This window comes from Cornus florida, unplaced genomic scaffold (genome assembly GCF_030987335.1).
Source record: "Cornus florida cultivar Cherokee Brave unplaced genomic scaffold, ASM3098733v1 CherokeeBrave_3.0.0_Hap2_Chr01, whole genome shotgun sequence".
NCBI lineage: Eukaryota > Viridiplantae > Streptophyta > Magnoliopsida > Cornales > Cornaceae > Cornus > Cornus florida.
Genome location: NW_026775571.1, coordinates 51,756,515 through 51,777,701, shown reverse-complemented (window position 1 = coordinate 51,777,701; position 21,187 = coordinate 51,756,515). Strand labels below are relative to the sequence as shown.

Sequence of the window (21,187 nt, the reverse complement as noted above, 5' to 3'; positions counted from 1 at the left end):
AGTGAGCAAGAGAGTTTGGGAATGTATAGAACTTGTATTGCTTACAAGGAGAAGATTACAACTTGGTTACTTGGTGAGGATCAAATGAACTCCCACCTCCTATTTATAGGCCTTTGGCCTTACAAGAACATTCTAGATGTGTACAAATGTAGCCTAGAATAAGTGTCTAGAATCCTCCAAAGATATATCTACACAATTCTAGAGAATTCTATACAACTTTAGATAAGTCCAGAAAAGGCTAGACAACTCCACACTAATCTAGAGAATTCCAGAAAGTTCTATACTTGTGTAGAGAAGTCTAGAAAGCTCCGGTCCATATAGGCTCCATGTCATTGTATGCTGGGCGTTTGCGTGGCGCCTGCGTGGTGTAGCCTCTTGGTTGCGGGGCGTAACATTAAGGTTGGGCATTGAGTCTCAACACAATTTAATAGGAGAGGGTATTTAGGTAATTTTAATTGAGTAAGTTAGGTTAAAATTGTCTTCATAAAAATTAAAAAAGAATTTTAGAAACTTCAAATCAGCAGCAATGACAAACATTGAAGGGCACTAATTTTTATCCTTCCAAATATGGACGGAAGACACAAAAGAAAGAAGATAAAGCTATTATAAATATTTTTAAATTACAAATTTTTTCTTATAATTAATACTTTCTCTTTTCTTCTCTCATAACATACGAAATAAGGTATTATTTTATTATCTTCTCTTCCATCCAACCAAACAAAAATAGAGAATGACACAATTTCTTCCTTAGGGATATTTCATTTATCTCTACTTCTTCTCTCCTTTCCATCCTATAAAACGAAGCATAATTGTTAACGGAGTGAGATCCGTATTATTAATATATAAACCTCTGGGGAGTTTGTGTAATTTGTCAAAGAAGGAGGGGGTCTGTGAAATTTGACTCAACCTCGTGAAAGATTAGTGTAATTTTTTCTCTAAAAAAAAAAGAAAAAGAAAAAAAGCAAAAATAAACTGGTTGATGTTCAAGAGAATCAAAAGCAGCGGACTTTCCAAAATTCAAATGTGAAATCTTAATTTCATTTCCCGCCCAAAAACACTTCTCCTTAGTCCTTAACCTTAAACAACCTTTCATACGCATACCTCAAAACCACCACAACTACACTGTCTGTATTCAGATTCATTCATCAAATCCTTCGTAAAAAAAACCACAGGCTTATATAAAAATATAATTTATATATATATATGTCGACTTCATCAGTTCGCCGGCTAAAAGAACGAGGCGGCGGTGGAGGGAAGGTGGCGGCTGCGGTGGCGAAACCCTCCAGAACCCCAAACCCAGTCTCCGACAAACTCGCCGGAGGCGAGACCCTCAAGAGATCCACCGGAAAAGAAAATCCCAGACCCACTTCTAGGATTCGGGCAGCAGCAGTAGCGGCGGCGGCGATGTCGCAGAAGCCTGTGATGCGGGCGATGCCGCGAATCGAGAAGCCCCCGGGTGACGATGTGGAGACTCGTGTTCGGTGGTCAACTTCGTCGGTGCAGAGAGGTAGGAGCTCTAGTCCTTCTGATTTCAATCGTGTTTTATCTGATTCGCGCAGGAGTAGGGTTTCTGGGGTTTCAGCGGATCGGTGCGAAAAGGGTTCGGGAGGTGAAATTGAGCGATCCGTGTCTGGTGGGGGGAAGTTTGTGGGCGGGATTAGGGTTTCTGAGAAAATTCAGCGAAAGAAAGGTACTTTTAGGGATTCAAATGTGAAAGCAAATGAAGGAAGTGAGAATGGTATTAGGGTTTTGAAGGATTGTAAAGATCCAGCGCGTGTCATGCTGAGCACAGAAAAAAGTAGTGAAATTCGTAAGGAGGTATTGAAACCCGAAGGAAGTGAAAACTTTAGAGTTAGGGTTTTAGATGACTATAATGGAGATGTTAATTTAAGCTTAATTTCAACAAAACTAGAGAGTTGTAATCATGTTTCTGATTCAGATCCCTATGTGAAGGTTTCGGATCATCTTGGAGTTATTGAGGAATCAAAGAGGAGATCTTGTGTTGTTTTGAGGTCAGATGATGTAACTGAGAAGAAACAGAATGGTACTGATTTGGGTTCGAAAGAATTGGGCAGAAAATATTCAAATAATTTGAATGTGAAGGCTGTGAGTTTAAAAGAGAAGGGTGTGATTGAAGAGGGTGCTGGTGCTCAGTGTGTGAACAAATATCCAAGCAAGCTCCATGAGAAGCTTGCTTTTTTGGAAGGGAAGGTTAAGAGGATTGCATCTGACATTAAGAGGACCAAGGAGATGTTGGATATGAATAATCCAGATGCTTCAAAGGTGATAATTTCGGATATTCATGAAAAAATTTCAGGGATTGAAAAAGCGATGGGTCATGCTGTGAATTGTTCTGATGGTAATGGTGGTGGTTTGAGAACTACAAAAAATGATGATAGTCGGATCAAAATATCAGAGGGCGGACAAAGTTCAGTTAAAGGTTTGAACAGTGAGGAACTTGAAGCAAGACTCTTCCCTCATCATAAATTAATTAGAGATAGGACATCGTTGAAGACATTGTCGGGAAGCTCTCAAAGATGTCAACCCAATATTGTGGAAGTTGCTAGTGAAGTAAAGCCTGAAGAGAAGTTGTTGAGTTCCATCGATGAGAACCCTATTGCTTTGGAGTTCTTGGCTTCACTTAATAAGGAGCAGTCTAAGGACACCATGAAGGATGCACATGTTGGTATGGAAGCCTGTGAAATCCAAGAAATGGATGATGCTGCAACTTCAGAAGTAGAAAATTCTTCAAGCTTGTTCAACGGAAAAGGTGATATTGAGCTCATCCTCACAACAAATGAAACACTCGATGAGTTTGATGATCAGGAGAATAAACCGACAATGATGATCGAAGAGGAGACAGAAGATAGTTCCATTTACCAGTTAAATGAAATTGGCCTTAAGACCTCGACTGGGGGATGGTTTGTGTCAGAGGGAGAGTCGGTTCTTCTTACTCATAATGACGGTTCATGTTCCTTCTATGATGTTGCCAATTGTGAGGTATGCAACCTTGTACCTTCTTAAACTTGAGAATTCTTATGTGGTTCTGAACTTTATCCTAATTTTCTTATTTTTCCTTTTGATGCGCTTATAGCTCAATCAAATGGAAAGTTACATAGAGGGGTTTTTGATTAATATAATATGTGCTTTCCTCGTATTCCCAGTAATATTTGATTTGCTTCAAATTGTCGTGGTATTCATCAATCTCTCTCTAGCTCTTTCTCGTATCTGTTATGAACTACATCAGATTAGTACAGTGTCTTCGTAAATTAACTAATGACGTGTCCTCATTTCAGGAGAAGTCTGAGTACAGGCCCCCAATCGGAGTCTCACCCAATGTATGGAGGGATTGTTGGATCATTCGTGCCCCTGGTGCAGATGGTTGCTCTGGAAGATATGTTGTCGCGGCATCTGCCGGTAATACAATGGATTCAGGTTTTTGCTCGTGGGATTTCTACACAAAAGATGTGCGAGCTTTCCACATCGAGGATGGAAATACTAGTTCAAGACCAGCACTTGCACCCCTACCCAATAACACTTTATACAACAGAAATGCTTCATCTACCATTGTGGCCCCAGAAAACCAGCAATGGTGGTATAAACCCTGTGGACCACTTATTGTTTCTACAGCCAGTTGTCAGAGGGTTGTCAGAATCTATGATATCCGGGATGGAGAATATGTTATGAAATGGGAGGTGCAGAAGCCTGTGTTAGCAATGGATTACTCAAGTCCTTTGCAATGGAGAAACAGAGGAAAAGTGGTTTTAGCAGAGGCAGAAACTTTGTCTCTCTGGGATGTGAGCTCTCAGAATCCTCAAGCATTACTTTCTGTTTCTTCATGTGGTCGAAAGATCTCTGCACTTCATGTGAATAACACCGATGCTGAAATAGGTGGAGGAGTTCGGCAAAGGTAAAATTTCTATTCAGTGCTTCCATTGATTGTCCGACATTCTCATATGGAGCATTCTTCTGTGTTTGATGGTTCCCTTATCTCTTTTATCTTGTCCTAACTTAGCCTGGTAAATTCCATTTTCTTTTCCTTAATTTAGGTGTTCATCATGGATTTTGCTAGCAAGATTATTGATGATCTATATGGACCTTTACACCTTTTTGTGTAGTGATCTATCGTTATTTCCACTTCTTATTGTTGAATTTCTTGCTGACCTCATTTTTTTTTATATATAAATATTGTATTTTTTCTTTAGAATACATAATTTGTAGCAATTCTAGCATCTGCTAATAGTCAAATAAGATTTAGATGCTCAAGTATTGTAATATCTGACCATATTTATTACCAAACTTTACCAGTGCTCTCTTGTCCTAATCTAGTTAATATTTGAAATGCAGAGTAAGTTCATCTGAAGCAGAAGGAAATGACGGTGTATTCTGCACCCCTGATGCTATTAATGTTTTAGATTTCCGGCACCCATCTGGTATAGGTCTTAAGATTCCCAAACTTGGAGTCAATGTGCAGTCAGTTTTCTCTCGCGGAGATTCCATCTTACTTGGCTGCACTAACTCACGGTCAGCAGTGAAAAAGCAACAATGCCCCCAGGTGCAACATTTCTCATTACGCAAACAGAGGCTTGTCAGCACTTACGCTTTGCCAGAATCAAATGCTCATTTCCATTACTCAGCCATAACACAGGTTTGGGGAAATTCAAACCTTATCATGGGTGTGTGTGGACTGGGGCTGTTTGTTTTTGATGCCTTGAAGGATGATGGGTTGCAGTCTTTCACCATGAACTATGGTAACGTGCAAAATGTTAGAGAAATTATCGGACCTGATGACATGTATTCTCCTTCTTTTGATTATTTGGCATCTCGAGTTCTCCTTATATCGAGGGATCGTCCAGCACAATGGAGGTACTTATCATAGGCGTCATTTATGATTTGAGACATATTTTGTCAAACAGTGGACCATTAGCATGAAAATTGCTGCTGCTTGTGTTCTGTTTTGTATTGCATAATGCATGCTGTGTGAAAAATTGAAGTAATATTGCTATTTATTGTAATAGAGCTGCTGTTTAATATAGAAAAAAAGTGATGTGCATTGTTAGCTGCTACTGTGTCATACAATATGTCAAAATTAGAAAATGAAGGGCAGGTGTAAGTTTACCAGACTCACGGAGGCTAAAGAAATGATTTGTATTTGAATCCATTCATTTCTTAGATAAGCCCCTGGCCATGATCCGTTAACGTCTACTCATCCTCTCATGAGGAATGGAACATGGCTAAATCTGGTTCCTTGTAGGAGCAAGCACAAGGGGACTGTTTCATTGTAAACAAAGAAAATCAGAGAACAACAAAGACAGCTTGCAGCTTGGAATTAATTCAATTGGATGTTTTTATGGAATCTCAATAGACTCAATTGTTGTTATGTTCTATGGAAGTTGTATGATTTTACTCTCTTGAAAACATTAGGCCCCATTGACCAAAATGATTTAGAAAGATTCTTCTTTTTTAATGGTGATCGTTCATGTCTTCTGTATTGTTTTTTTTGGACAAATTCTGATTTCGTTTTGCTTCCAGTAAATGAGCCTGCTATAGTGTAGAAGCATGCAAATAAGAAAAAAGAGTAGTGTTACCAAGTTAGCTGACCTCAAATCATTCATAAAATGCGAGGTTTGAGTGTCTTTCCCGATAGATTCCTTCAGCTTCTCAGAAAGGGGCGGTTTATACTCAGTATACTAATAAAAAGAAGAGTACAATGTTGCCATGTTTGTTTTAGACTCCAGTCCCTAGAATCATTAGCCAATTTCTTCACCTGAAATCACCAACTTGTTGCTTTTCGCATCAGTGCAATCACTCCTAGAACCATTCCCAAGAACATCTCTGGAGAAAGTTTGAAATGTTCTATGATTGATGCTTTGTTGCTAGAAGTAGATCATCTCAAATTCTTCAAGCGAGATATAAAGCATGAAGAATACTCACATAATTCTAAGGTTCCCTCGACAACTCTATCGAACTGTCTGTAAAAGAAATAAAATCAGTCTCAAGTATGCTTAAATCCCTCAATAACTTGTGTTTGAGAGAAATGCCGAGGTCTCTTCCCATTTTCTTGTCTTTTCTGCTGATGTTTGGAAACCTTAAGACCCTTTATATTGGCTTTGAAATGTATTCCATTTATAATTCTATTTGAAACCTTTGAACATGTTTTGGATGAATTAGAACAATTTTGAGCTTAGGAACTTGTAATATTTGCTCCTGCCAATATGAATACTTGTGCTGGGAATTTGAGTACCTGTACTCAACTCTCCAAACTGGAGTGTTCGGTACCATGACTTGTATATATATAGAATAGAGTTCTACACTCTAGAAGCCTTATTTCTGAGAGTTTAGAGTTTAAGGCCTCGGACCAAGAGATCTTTGTAGAAGTTGATGCATCTATCTTTTGGTTTAAAAAAAGAGTAATTTGAGAATAGAAATGCTGCCAACTTCTCTCGGAGTTGATGCATTTTGTGGCATTCTGGAGCTGTATGACTAACACTTTTCTGTGTGTATATCATAGTGTTTACATAAAATCATCCAATTTAAACTGTAGTTTGTGTTGTTGCCACTTTTACTTTAATTAAATTCAGCAAAACAGAAAGTCAGTATCTTGTTTTTTATGTGAAACTATATTTTTCTGGTTGGCAAATCTTGTTTATATTCAATACCACAAGGAAAAGTTCAGAATTACAAATACACTTTCATCATTAAGTGCAAGTTAAAATGCCCAAATTTACAAGACACCAAGCATTCTCGAATGCACGCCTTGGTTACTACATCAGGAGCCTTACGGCTCGCCTTTTTAGTGGGATCGATCACTGATGTATGATGATCGAGATATCTCAATGTCATAATCAATACGGATCGCTTCAAGCTATATATGGTCGCGGAAAGTACTGCAAGCCTCTTCCTTCATGTTGGCCAATCTGCGGTGACAGTCTCTACATGCTAATACTTCAGCCATCAGAATCTGTCTCACGGAATGGCAAAGGTACTGTCTTCACTGCCCTAAACTTTCCAACATTGTTTAGATGTTCATTCTCCAACCTGTTTAATCATAGCTTAATTGTCAGTGCTGGAAGTCATCACATAATCTTCCATGAGTCAAGTTGATTATCTCATTAGAATTGAAATTTTACGTCGTATATGTGTAGCAGTTAAAACTTCTTACAGTTGAAGTAATCTGCAAATTAGATCATGTTTTGTGATAATTGTTATGTGCTAGATTGAAAGTACCTGTAGAAATTCCAGTGCCCGCGTCTGATAACCTCCAGTGAAGCAAGTGAAAAATCCAGCAACCTTGACTCGAAGGCTCCAATATTGAATGGCATTACTGTTTCTACCCAAGCTACTCGAAGGACAAAATTGAAGGCCTACAAAATTGGAGTTCTCCCTGTTCAGAATGAGAAAGAGAGAAGGAGAGAGGGAGAGAGAGAGAGAGAAACTTACAATGGAAATGTAGTAGATGCTTTTGTTCTTTAGAACGAGTTCATCTCTAAGCCATGGATTCTTGGATTTTGGGTTGAAAAGTCCCCAGTCCTTGACAAAATCCCAGTACAACTGATAAACTGTGGCCACCAGTGAAGTGACCAAGACTATGACCATCCATAACTGTGTGGGCTGCCTGGCATACGTTAACCTAGCCCCGGCTGCTACCATGGCCGAAACATACTTTCCCAAGTTAGCCAGGTGGTTCATGTCACATTCATCAAACCATCTTCTTGCACACTTGAATTTTACAGAAACATAACATTAACATTCAACATCACTCATTCCAACCAACAGTGTCATATCCGAAAACAAAATCCCAGAAAAACCTTATTGCAAGTGAGTGCGATTCGCGCTCATTTTGAACACTTCTCATAATCTGTTGAACAAAATGAGATCATCTTACCTGCATTGCACGCCAGTAGTACGGTGCAAAAGAGATGACATATGCAAGCTCTCTGTATAGCTTTCCGGACTTGCAGGTTTCATATCGGTTTGTCTTGATATTTCCAGCTACGAAATAGCATGCTGCGGATTCAATGTGCCTCAGCAATGGAATCTGATGATGAAACAGAGTAAGTTTTTAAAGGTTGTCTCTGGCATAAGTCTGTTTACCTGTCTAGGAAATAGTAAGGGTCTGTTTGGTTGGTTACTTTGAAAACAGTTCTCAAGAATTCATAAACCATTTTAAGAGAATTACAAAAGACAGTTATCTGAAAATAAATTTTTTTTATGACCATCAAAAAATAGTTTAAAGCTTTTTAATGGATTGTTTTCAGAGTTATAAGCCAGACACTAATTTATTAAGGTTGTTTCTGGCACAAGACCATTTACCTGGCTAGTAAGTTGGTCAGCCATGAAAAAATCTACCATCAAAACCTGCGTGCACAGATTCAAAACGGAAAACATGTTTTACTGTTGAGCGATTATGTTCCGAATTATAAATTTGTAAGAAGGTTCAGAATTTACCCTGTAGAATGGGGAGCAGATTATGTTGCGAATTATGCGAAGGAAGCAATACCGGGTTGGGCGATAGCAGATGTTGAATGGACATATGAGCAGGGCGATGAAAAACTGAAGAAGATGGAATGGAAAATCAATCATCAGAGCTTTGGAACATCAAATATTGAATCATCTTCTGTAGGTCACCAATAAAGACAATGTAGTATCATCTACCATCACAGCAATTTACAAATCTTAACATGAATCTGCTAGCCTTTTAACAATTGATTCCATGGTGTCATAATCTCAAAACAAACCTGGATTTAGCCTTCCACAAGCTAACCTTGTTATAGTTCTAGTGGTGCAAAATTTACCTTAACATACATAAATGTATTATATATTTCTGAATTACGGAAAATTTCAGTTTGATTTAGTTTTCTAAAAACAGTTTTCAACAACTTTAAAAATGAACTTAATTTCTTAGTGAAAATGGACAAACTTAGAACTACAAATTTATTTATTTTTCATGGCAAATTAGGGGCAGGGGAGATTCGAACATGGCACACTAGCTTGGGGAGCTGGACGCTCTACCAATTAGGTAATGCACTAGAATTACAAATTTGAATGAAGCTATGTATATTGAAGGTAATTGCGTTTAATTCTAATGTGTCGATTTGGTACTTCCAAATGCAACACGAAGGTAATTAGGAACTAACCAGGAAGAGAAATCCAGGAATGGCATCAACTTGTCGCGGCGAAAAATGACTTGACAATAAGATGAGATGGATGACCATGGCTCCGACCACCGCGGTCATCAGAGATGTGCAGATGAGGAAGGCATCTCTGTACTTGACGGCCGTGCTGGGCTGGAATTCGAATATGAAGTTGTAATTGATCCTCGTGCTCTTCCACATGAAGAGATTGCAACCATACATGAACAAGTGCAGGCTTAGCAAGGCAAACATACTGCACATACACACATTCTTGATTTTAGTATAACAATAATATAACATGTATATGTGAACAGAAAAATTACTCTTTAATATTCTTATTCTTGTTTGGCAGCATCGAATTCGCACATTGGATTTGGAATTAGAGAAATTTTAGTATAAAGTTTGAATTAAATTTCTTCCGATCCCAAATCCTAGGCACCGTTTGGTGCTCCTAAACATAAATTCAATCAACTCATATTTAGAAGCTTGAGAAGTAACAGAAATAGTTCCCGCGAGCATATAAGTTGTTCATTGCTAATTGCGGTGACTTAGTTGTATCAACAAGTAAAAGGTGAGGGTTCAAGTTCTTATAAGAGCAAAAAGGGTCGGTATTTTGCAAATGAATGTATATATATATATATATACACACAGATGATGTTCCAAATTTACCCCTCTAAGCATGAGCAATTATTTTATTTTATTTATTAATCTGAGGAGTAATTAGCATATAATAAAAGGAAGTTAAAAAAGTGAAAAGTGAACCTGAAAACAGGGTAGACGGTCTCCATATAAGCTGTTTCTGTTGTAGGGGAGAACATGCCGCACAAATGCGCCAATATTGCATACACACTAAATAGTGTCAAAAAACAACCTGTAAACAATCCTGCAATGACACAACATCAAACATTAAAATAATTTCCCATATTTTAATCAATTCACCTATGTGTAAACTAGTTTAACTGGTATTATTATTTATTTTTACCAAAAACTTAACTGGTGCTAATTTACAAAGGTCAAGTCTTGCAAGGTTTTGCATGAAGAACGTGTATTTTTAAATGAACATTGTGATTAGTTCAGGTTGCTTTGGTAAATTTCATTTATTTTGGCTAATTATTAGGTAGTAATGATATGCCAAAATCACATCCATTGACAGATAAATATTTTTCGCAATCTTTTTTCACTATTTTCAGGATAATGTACCTTATCAACAAGTCAGTATCTAGTCGATTTTTGTTTTGAATTTCTCTCTCATGTTTTCTAGATTGTTTAATATTTTGTTAAGGTGGCAGTGAAATGATAAAATATAGTATCGTAAATTAGCAATTTTTGTTGTGAATTTCTCTAACATGAGATTGTTTAATTGGCAGTGAAATGATAATTTACAAATGTCAAGTCTTGCGCACAACAGAAAAAAAGAAAAGACAAAAAGAAACAAGGTTTTGCATTTGAAGAACATATATTTTTTAAAAAAAGGTAGTTGGGCTTGGTCCTTTTTGTTTTGGGCTTAGAGCTTGCTATTTGCTGTTTGGCCCAGTCTTATTTTTGGACCTCCACTGTACAGTTTAGGTACTTCAATATATCTTGCTTAACTTTCAAAAATTCAAAAAAGAAAAAAAAAAAAAAAAAAAAGACATCGGCTAGGATACGATAATATAAAAATAATAAATTATAAATATATATTTTTGGTAAATAATAATAAATTATATTATTATGCATACACAAAATTGATTTTATGTTATATGTTTTGTTATTAACAATTCTTTATAAAACATTATGATTAACAAATATAAAATTAATTTTATGTTATATATAATATTATTAACAATTCTTTATAAAATATTATGATTAACAAATAAAATAGGTTATAAGAGTCATATTGTCATAGCATAATTTTCATAATTGGTAGAGTGTTTAGTTTTCTGAGTGGGTGTATCCGTATTCGAGTCTTCCTCCCTAGTTTGTTCGTGTAAACCAGTTACTGGATTAAGCCAACCGAAAAAAAAAAAAAATTTAACCATTTGAAAAAAAAGAAGAAAAAAACAGAAAAAAAAAAAGAAAAAGAAAAAGTAAGAGAGAGTACCAACAAAAAAGGTAACCATGTGAGAATCTTTTTGCAGTTGGGGCCTCAAAAATTTCATTGCTTTTTTCCTGTCCTTGTTGGCGAAGTGCTTTATGAATGAGGACTCCACTTCGTCCATTAATCTAACCACCTTACCACACACAAAAAAAAAAAATAATAACATATGCATAATGTCGCATTAGAAAATATAAAATTCCCATTATCAAATATAGTCACTACACAATTATCAAATTTAAAAAGTCCATAATGCATATGCATATAATGGTGTTCAAAGTTTATGCTAAAACGCATTTATGCAACAAGAATATATAGTGAAATATTATTAAATATCAATTGAGGGTATTTTTTAAATTTTAATAAAAATTATAAGTAATTTTACAATTTTTTTTTTTAGTGGGGACAGTTGCCATTATTGAGTCCTTAATAAGTCCGTCCCTGATCTAGATGGTGTGAGTCCTAACACGTGAGTGGAGCATGAACATCATTAAATATGATGATGTCATAATTACGTGACTTACTCATATAATTTCAATTAAATGTGTCTTGGAATTTTGTATTATTATTCTTTAAAAAAGATGAAAAAAAAGACTATGGTCTATGTTGGTAATGAACTTTATCAGGAAAGCAAATGACGTCAGTTTCAATGGGAGTTTCTCATATGGACTATTCTACTTAGATTACTATGCTACGTGTCCCTCCCATAGTGTACAAGGTCATCTTGACAACCTCTACTAGACATGCATGTAGTTGATATTACAATGTTTATTATTATTATTATTATGTTAATATAATCTTACTTAACTTTAAAAAAAAAAGTACTAACAAAAAATTAAATGTATTGAAAGAAATAAATAAGTTATATTGTTCTTTGATAGGTTAATATTATAAGGAACTATGTCAATATATATATATATTGAAAAATATCGAAATAGTAATGTACCTTATCGGAACTAATGAAATGCGATCTCTTCACGACTTTCAGATAATTTGCGGAAGCTTGCTGGTTTGACACCTGTTCATCACAAAATATACATATGATTTACTAATCACATTGTTGAGTCCGTAAACTCAAAAAAATGTAAAAGTTACACATGCTGTTGCATTTGAAAATATCAAACCGGCACATTAAATAAAATCGAAGAAAATGTAGCTCCTTTTAAAGATGGAAATGGGAAGAATTTGTATTGATACTCCCAACAATACGTAACTTAAAAGCTCATTTGATGATGGAAGAAATTAGCTCCAATTTGGAAGCTTTTGGAGGAATATTTTTTGAGGAAAGTACTTTCGTTATAATGAAGCTAGTTTGGGTTATAAATAAAATTGTTAGTGTGCCACACTATTCATGTGATCAGTATACGTTGACAGTTGAGTGCTTGAACCTTTCTCGTGGTGATGAGATTGTGACTTCAAAATATGGTTCACACACACACATACACAAACATGTGTGTGTGGCCTAATACATGACCTAAGCTTCACCTAAAACTGGTGGGAAAAAAACCATATTTTGACCTAAAATGGACCTAACAAATTGATGGACAGTTTCATAGTTGTGTGAAACTGATAGATATATAGTATAGTTAACAGCTTATATAGCTTACCTTGTCGAATTTCTTAACTATCTTGACGAAAGCCACCATATTCAGAGAGCTGCCAAAAATAGTGAAGTGATTAGAACATGCACGATTAGAGAAAAATAAAGAAACACACACACACACACATGCAAATTAACTATAAGTGAGTCGACAAGTATATACATATAGCTAGTCAATGAAACCGAGCAGCCAACTTACTATCAAAATCTACACACACTGCATGTGGTGCTACGTATGTCACCAAATGTTGTGTTCATCCTATTTTCTCTCACAAGTAAACAGTTGAGCCCCCTTTTTTTATTTTTTTTTATTAGGGTTTTTAGGGTTCAGAGGTGTAGGGTTTAAGATTTAGGATTTAGGGTTTTTTATTTTTTATACCATGGTAAAAAACAAATTGACACTCTCATTTCTCCTTATGAAGATTTCGATAAAGTATATCATAACCAGGAACTACTTTGACATGTGGTATCCTTTCCAGAGAAAACTTTCTGTTTCTCTCAAAAAAATCCTCACTTTTCTATTATCAAGAAAAATAGGGAGTTTTTATTAGGAGGGGTATTACATGTTAAATTAAAATAGCACCGGGTATTGTATACTTTCTCGGAGGTTTCAACTCTTGACCTTCTACTTTGAAACATAAGGAAGGGTCACTAAATTGCATACTTTGGTAAAAATAAAATAAAAATAATAATAACTAATTTTATATCATTGTTGGAAAATATATACTATCTAAATAATCCAGTAAATTATTTCAAAGAGTACAGGAAGGGTCTAAGAAACAATAGTGGCATATTCACAAAAACTTTAATATTTAAACAAAAGAGAGTACTTGAAATTGATATTACAATCTGAATCCTATATAACAAAATTGTAGTTTAAATGGATAAGAAAAAATTCCTCCCATATTTATAAATAATCTACATAAGCAAAACTATATCACAAACAACTATAACTATTTTAAGAAAATCAGAATATTAAATTTGTTGACGGTTTTGCCCTTGGCACGTGCATGAGTAAACTCATCAACTCCGAGTAGGTTTAAACACTAGTCCTCAAATAATCTACATATATATATATATATATATATATATATATATATATATATATTCCTTGTGATTTCCACCTTTTTATCTGCTAACTAAATCATTAAATAATTAAAAAAATTGACATAATTAACAAAGAAAGAAGAAAAAAAAACCTGTATGTTTTGAGTAGACCAAGGCCTCTGTAAAGCTCAACAAAAGCACCTCTAATCATCTTCTCCGCACACTGAATCTTCTTTCTATTGATGAAGTCTCCCGGGCCTTCTTTCTTAGGGTTTTTAACTATATCTTCCCAAAGCATGGAAGCAACGGCCGATACGGACCGTGTTGGTGCTATAGCTGGAATGTCAATCCTCATGGCAGTCTTTGGCTTCTCCTTCTTTGCTTTCAAGTTTGTTGCAGAGGCAATAAAATGTACGCCATTCTTTTCCAGCGCCGCGATTACTTCGTCCGTCTTTGAGGTTTCTCTAGGGCTTTCACTGTATTCAGTTTGGCTTTCTGCATGTAAAATTTATTAGACATGGTCATATATATATATATATATATATATATGTATGTATCTATGTGTTCTTAAATAATTAAACAAAAATATATCTATAGTCTATAGAGATTAAAGGTTATGTACTTCTCTCAATTGGGATGAAAAAATAAGATGAAATTATGGTAAAGAGATGACAAGAGTAACAATAGAGTTTTTCATGGTAGCATTTTTAACACTAAATATATGTTTGACATTGTGGTTCAATATATAGTCTAAAATTCTTTTTTATTTGAAAAATAACTTTTTAAATATTATTTCTGCAAATACCAAGAAAGAAAAAAAAAAAAAAAATTTCTTGTTAGATATATAGCCATATAGGTGGAACTTTTGGCTGTACTCAAATTTGATAATTTTGGAATCAAGTTTGCAAGTAGAAGTAAAATTAATAGAAGTATAATTATTAAAAGTACTTCTCACATTACGTATTTTAAAAACAATCTTTTTTTTTGACAAATTTATTTAAAAGAAGAAGCATTTCATTTCAATAATCTTAAAAAAAAATTCCTTTCTTATCGAAATCGAAACAGACATCCGATCTGTGTACACCACCACTGACTTTGGTCCCACCACTCGATGGCCCTCGATCCCTATCTTTGCTTCTGCCACCCGAATTTCAGAAAGAGTATCGAATCTTCCAACCTTAATTGGGTTATGGTCTAAAAATTTGATGAATTGCAAAATAAATTTCACAAAATTTAATTTGGAAATCAAAGTTTGAAGGACCATCACAAAATATTGTTGCATGCATCCATTTTTAGCAAAACACATAGCCTACTGGACCACTGTCACATTCTTGGACATAATTGACAACCCACCAACGTCCATTTGCTAACGCACTCACACATGGAAACATATATGTTTATAAACTTTGGAAAAATTGGTGTGTCCATTTCTATGATCTTGTTTAAATCCTGTCTAGGGTAAAAAGATTTTCAATCTTATTATTATTTTTTATTTTTATTTTTTAAAAATACCAACTATAGCATGAAAGACTGTTTTGCGTGAGATCTTAATAAGACGCACTTTGAGCGATTCACCTGGAAAGGGACTACAAACTCCATAGAAATAGAGAGGTCGCCCTTGCCTTATCAAGTTTTCAAGTGTCTACATCTCAAAAAGGGATCCGATTATAATTTAATTAAGAGTTGTGATACAAAGTTTAAAATCAGACACATTTGAATAAATTTATGTAATTGGAGGATGACGTCAAGATAGTTTTCTCAAATTAGGAACGGGCCCATTAAAAAAGGGTTAGTGGGGCAGCCGCTCCTACTGATTATTTTATTTATAAAATTACCTATAAATTTTGTAAAAATCTTAAAAATGTTCATACTCAATTTCTAATTATACCCCATTATATATTATTATTGTTCAAGGCCGTCCACTCTTATACAATTTTTTGAGTCCATCACTACATCAAATACTCACATAAAATAATCAAATTTGTCTAACTTTCAAACTATTTATTATTTTCCTTTAATTAAAGTCCGTCCCTTAAATAGGAAAAATTGTTTGGCTTATAAGAAAATAGAAAATAACAATTCAAGTATGGTACCATATTGTCTTTACTTGAGCACTGAATCCATAACTTGTGTGACTGTGTCCTATGGGGTCCAATTAAATGTTGGATTTAAACTATATATATATATATATATATATATATATATATATATAGTCAGAATTTTTTAAATTTGGTTGATTGGTGCATGTGGGACTAATACTGTATGTATTTAAGGTTATCAAATCTTCAACTTGGACATGAATTAGAACTTATTTTTTTCTAACTTCAAAGATTGGGTTACACTAGGATTGACTTGTTTGAACTCGTTTATTGAGATTTTTTATTTTTATTTTAAGGATATTTGAAATCCCAATTAACCAAAAACAATAACAAAAACAAACAATAACAAAAACAGGTGCGCAAAAGATTGACTTAAATTTGGTTGATTCAAATTGCTAACTCTTTCTCACTCTCATATTGTTATCGTGTTAGGCAAGTATTGTTCATATAAACGGAAACATCATACCTGAATAATCGGAGTTCATGGTAGACGACGAGAAAGACACAGGAAGAACTCCGGGATTACTTTTCCGGCGCTGTTGGCCGAGAACTTGCTTGAGGTCCAGCAAAATCTGTAGCTGCTTAGTCAAAATCTCTCCTCTTTCAAGAAACTCCCTCTCTTTGGTCTTGTAAAACTGGTTCACTTTATCCAGCTCCTCATCTAATCTCTCAAAGAACATTTTCACCTAAATATACACACAAAATATTTATAACTAAATTTACAACAAACAAATATATATATATACACACACATACATACATGTGTGTGTGTTTACCTCCTGATCAGTTTCATTCACTTCCTCTTCTTCGTCATCATCCTCGTCCTCATCATCATCATCTTCTTTCTGTGTGATTTTGCTCTTCATCTGCAACAAAAAAAAAACAAAACAAATATATGTCAATCATAAATACACGTAGATTAGTTATATATATATATATATAATGTCTTCCTTTTCATGATTTCTTTTGTGGGTGGTTGTTTTCTTTCTAAAACTCACGACAATTGCGTGATGTATGAGATCTAAAACCGTTTCATCAATGTTTTCGTGTCAGAAATGAACAATGACATTTGCTTTTATAGCAAAAAGCTAGCATAAAAGCTCACCGGAGTCTGATCACATTTAGTCATTTCCGATCACATTTAATCATTTCCGGCCAACAACCTTAAACTCAGTAAGCAAACATTGGTGAGAATCCAAATTCCAAATTATTTAATTTAATTTAATTAATTAATTAATTAAAGGGAAATGTCTAAAATGAAAACAGAGAATTCCAATTTTTGGGTAGTCGTAAAAAACAAAAAGAGGAGACAAGTAACAACCCGGAAAAGAACAACATTAAATGAAACGGAATGAGTTAATGAGCACACACATATGACTGATCAAAGTAATGAATTGTTTTAAACTTTTGCTGAAAAACAGGGCCACTTTTAAACTTTTCGTAACAAAAAGACAAGAAAACTGGAATAAAATCGCCCAATTCAACAATGATACTCATTCGATTTTTGCAAAAAAATAGTGTTCCCTTTCCTTCAAGTACTTATGACCCACACCTGATATCGCCTGAAAACTGACACACCCAGCCGGAAAAATTAAAAATGTTGTCCAGCTGAATAAATATATATAAATTCAACCCATTGATTTTCACATATACCTGAAAAATCTCAGGTTTTTCTCCGAAATCGAAAAGCTTGTGAGAGATTTTCTTGGCAACGAATCGAATGGGATCGAAAATGGAAATCCCAAAATCAGGGTTGGTTTCATTTGATTGCTCTGCTTTTCTTGAGAGCCTTATCTTCTTGACATGCTTCTTCAGCTGCCAGTAATTGACAAAAGCATCCTTCCATTCCGGGATGAGTTGGGCTTCGAGTTCTTTCGAGAACTTCACCATTGTTTCTGTTGGATGGAAGGAAAAGCCAGCTGAAGAAGCTGAAGAAGAAGAAGAGTTCAGAGGTGTTGGGTTGATAACATAGGTTTATATACAGAGATATAGAGATAGGAGAGAAAGAGGCTCATGTACGAAATATATAGAAACAATGATTACTTTTTAAAACCCGGAAATGAAGTTTAAAAATGGATCGGATCATGGGTCTAACCCAACTTCACTCGCCCATATATATATATATAATTCCTCCTTCTGTCCCAAATTAAAAGTTCACATTTTTATATTTTATTGTCCCAAAATAAATATCCTATTTGTAAATTTAAATTCCTATTTTTTAATTTTTTTTGTAACATTACCAATTTTACATTCTTATCTTCTTACAATCTACTAATAAAGGCTCGCGAGCATTTAACACTCTTGTAGTATGCATATAGCTTATATAACCTGTTGCCCAAGAATTGACTCTAGAGGGGGGGTGAATAGAGTCAATGCCAAACAATGGATAATTTTCGCAATATATAGAAATACAATTTCTATTCAACAATTTAAGTAATTATGCAATAATCAAGATATGAGATCAAGATATGGAATAAGCAATTAAAGCATAATTATAAGAGAGATAAGGGAAGAGAAATTGCAAACAACAACACGGCGATTTTTGCGAGGTTCGGAAACTCCTACTCCTCGGCTCAAGATCCCTCTTGAGACTTCCCAATCTAATATAGCTTCTCCTTGCGGGTGGAGAGCAAACCTTTACATGAAGCAAGACCTTGCTTCTTTTCCTTGCTAGGAGAACACCCTTCTCCTAGGCTTCTTTTGGGTCACACCAACCCTTACAAGTTTGTAGAAAAGATTGTAATTGAAAAACAAGATTGAATCTCTCTCAAGATAGATATACAAGTGCAAGCTCACAAGAAATATCTCTCAAAGATTGATGTACAAACTTTAGCTCTCAACTAGAGTATATATGAATATAAGTGAAGCTCAAACTCTATAAATGATATGAATGAGAGAAGATGATATAAGTGAAGAATGTAAGCTTTTATAATCTCTCAAGTGAATAATAGAGCAAAAAACTCTATGAAGATTAAAGCAAGAGCAAAAGCCCTTTTAATGCTTAATTAAATCTCTCAAAATAGAATAAGAGTGAAATGAGAGAGAAGAGAAGATGAGAGAACAAAAGATCTCTTGAAATGTAATATTATGTCTCTCAAAAATGGTAGTCTATGTGCTTCAGCAAAATGAGCCTTCCTTATATAGACAGCCGTAGCTTAATATGTCTGTTAGAAGTAGTTGGAAGACTTAAATGCAGAAAAGTGCCGTTGTAGATTCAAATATCTTAGAAGAGCCGGCTCTACAAAAAATTGGAGGAGGCTCCAATAAATGGGAGACGGCTCCAATAATTGGGAGGCGGCTCCAATCCATGAAATGCATTCTACGACATAAGTTTTGGCTACTGGAGTGCAAAGAGGCGGCTCCTATAAAAATGAGAGGCGGCTCCAATAAATGGGAGGCGGCTCCAATAATTGGGAGGCGGCTCCAATAAAAATGGGAGGCGGCTCCAATTTAAAATGTGCTTGCTTTAGTTTTCATGGAGGCAACACCTTGTTTTGGATTTTGATAGAAAATGGCATGACTTCAAATGGACATAACTCAGTCCATGAAACTCCAAATGAGGTGAAATTTAAGTCTAAATTTATTGCCTTGAAGTCAGCTTTCTAAATCCACTGGCCTTGCTCAAAAATTCCAAACACAGAAGAAGTTATGGCTATTTAAGTGCAACCTGGTCAGAATTTTCGCAGAGCAGAATCATGTATTTTGTGAAGCTCATATCTCAGTCATTTTTAATCCAATTTAGGTGAAATTTGAGTCTAAACTCAAGTGCTCGAAGTCAGCTTTCCAATGCCACTGACCTTGTGTAAAAATTCCAACTACACAAATAGTTATAGCAGTTTTAGTGCAAGCTGGTCTGAAATTTTCTAGGCTGAAAATAGCTTCTTTTGAGATATCCATCTTTCTAGCACCTAGGACTTTGATGAGTGATTCAATTTTGTTCAAGACCTATTTCTAAGAGTCTAGGGACATATGGAGATGATAAATTTCAAGTGCATTGTGTCCTAGAGTCATTTACCAAATTATGACAACAAAGGCTTTAAAGATGAAATATTAAGTTCAATGCCTTTTCCTTTTCTTTCTAGACACCAAAGTAAATCTTATGATTAATGTGCATGATCCTAGCATTTCTAGCTTAAGTTGTGAGTTCTTTCAAAGCTTATACAAGCTTGAACTAACCCTTTCTTAGCAAAGACTTCATATGACAATATCTATCAATGAAGTGCAAAGTCTAGTACTAAGGATATAGGAATATGTGAATGATGATAATATGCATGATCCTATAGAGATGAGCTTCAAATGGATTCATAAATACTTTGACATTGAATCCAAAACACTCACCATCCTATCTATCCCTTTTCTTCATGCATTGTCCATGATCGTTTAGGCTTGAGGTAGTATTGCTTTCTTTCTTCCTTTGAGTTGCTTTCTTGCTCATTGAAGTTCAAGCTATCTTTGGACATTGCATTTTGTTCCTTGCAACTTCAGGTCTTCATTGTATCCATTTCTTTCCTTGATGTGATCTTGAATAATGGAATACTTTGAATGATCTTTAGTGCTTCATTGAGGTCATTCTTTGAATGTGAATAATCTATATAACACTCAATGTAAACATTAGTCCTTAAACACCATTAATGGTTTGTTATCATCAAAACACCTATATTGTCATTGGATGAAATCCTTAAGGTCAACAATCTCCCCCTTTTTGATGATGACAAAACATTGATGTGTTCATAAGCAAATGGAGTAGCATTTGAAAAATGCTCCCCCTATCAAAGTGCATTCATTGAACATGGTATGCTTGATATATCACTATAAAATGGCATACTTGATATATCATAAATCATTTTAGATCATTTAACACATCACATTTCTCTCCCCCTTTGGCATCTCAAAAAGGTGGGAGGTCAAGACATCTTCTTTTAGTATTGATCATTTAGTATAGAGAATTGACATGGTGACGTAATGATAATCAAGAAATGGCAATAGTAGTTGTTACTATAATATGTTTTAGGATGAAACATATAAGCAATTATATCATAAGAGGCCAATTTCATTGACAACATGAGTTCGAATCATCATTTAAGGTTCATGTCATATACAAAAGTATACATAATCAAACGTGAAACAAAAATGAAGCATAAACTAGAATAAGCCTAAAGGCAAACAACCTTTTAGAGGCAAAATTTTAGAACTCAAGACTACTTCTACCCTAATATATTTCTTCACATTTGAT

The 21,187-nt window shown here is 34.8% G+C and overlaps 2 protein-coding genes across 2 annotated transcripts; one reads left to right on the top strand and one right to left on the bottom strand.

Moving 5' to 3' along the window:
* The first annotated feature begins 945 nt into the window (after positions 1 to 945).
* LOC132296769 (KIN14B-interacting protein At4g14310) lies at positions 946 to 5,062 on the top strand. The gene is made up of 3 exons (XM_059794869.1): positions 946 to 3,000; positions 3,297 to 3,910; positions 4,348 to 5,062. The coding sequence occupies exons 1-3, from the start codon at positions 1,204 to 1,206 to the stop codon at positions 4,877 to 4,879; spliced, it is 2,943 nt and encodes a 980-aa protein (XP_059650852.1). The 5' UTR covers positions 946 to 1,203; the 3' UTR covers positions 4,880 to 5,062.
* Positions 5,063 to 6,634: 1,572 nt separating this feature from the next.
* LOC132296753 (phosphate transporter PHO1) lies at positions 6,635 to 17,932 on the bottom strand. Its single transcript, XM_059794868.1, has 15 exons — positions 17,608 to 17,932; positions 16,731 to 16,820; positions 16,421 to 16,640; positions 14,008 to 14,350; positions 12,816 to 12,864; positions 12,155 to 12,226; positions 11,215 to 11,344; positions 9,897 to 10,017; positions 9,138 to 9,387; positions 8,449 to 8,553; positions 8,314 to 8,358; positions 7,886 to 8,038; positions 7,441 to 7,719; positions 7,228 to 7,364; positions 6,635 to 7,038 (listed from the first exon to the last, which is right to left on the bottom strand). Exons 1-15 carry the CDS (start codon positions 17,842 to 17,844, stop codon positions 6,948 to 6,950), a joined length of 2,322 nt encoding a protein of 773 aa, XP_059650851.1. The 5' UTR covers positions 17,845 to 17,932; the 3' UTR covers positions 6,635 to 6,947.
* Between the last annotated feature and the right edge of the window lie 3,255 nt (positions 17,933 to 21,187).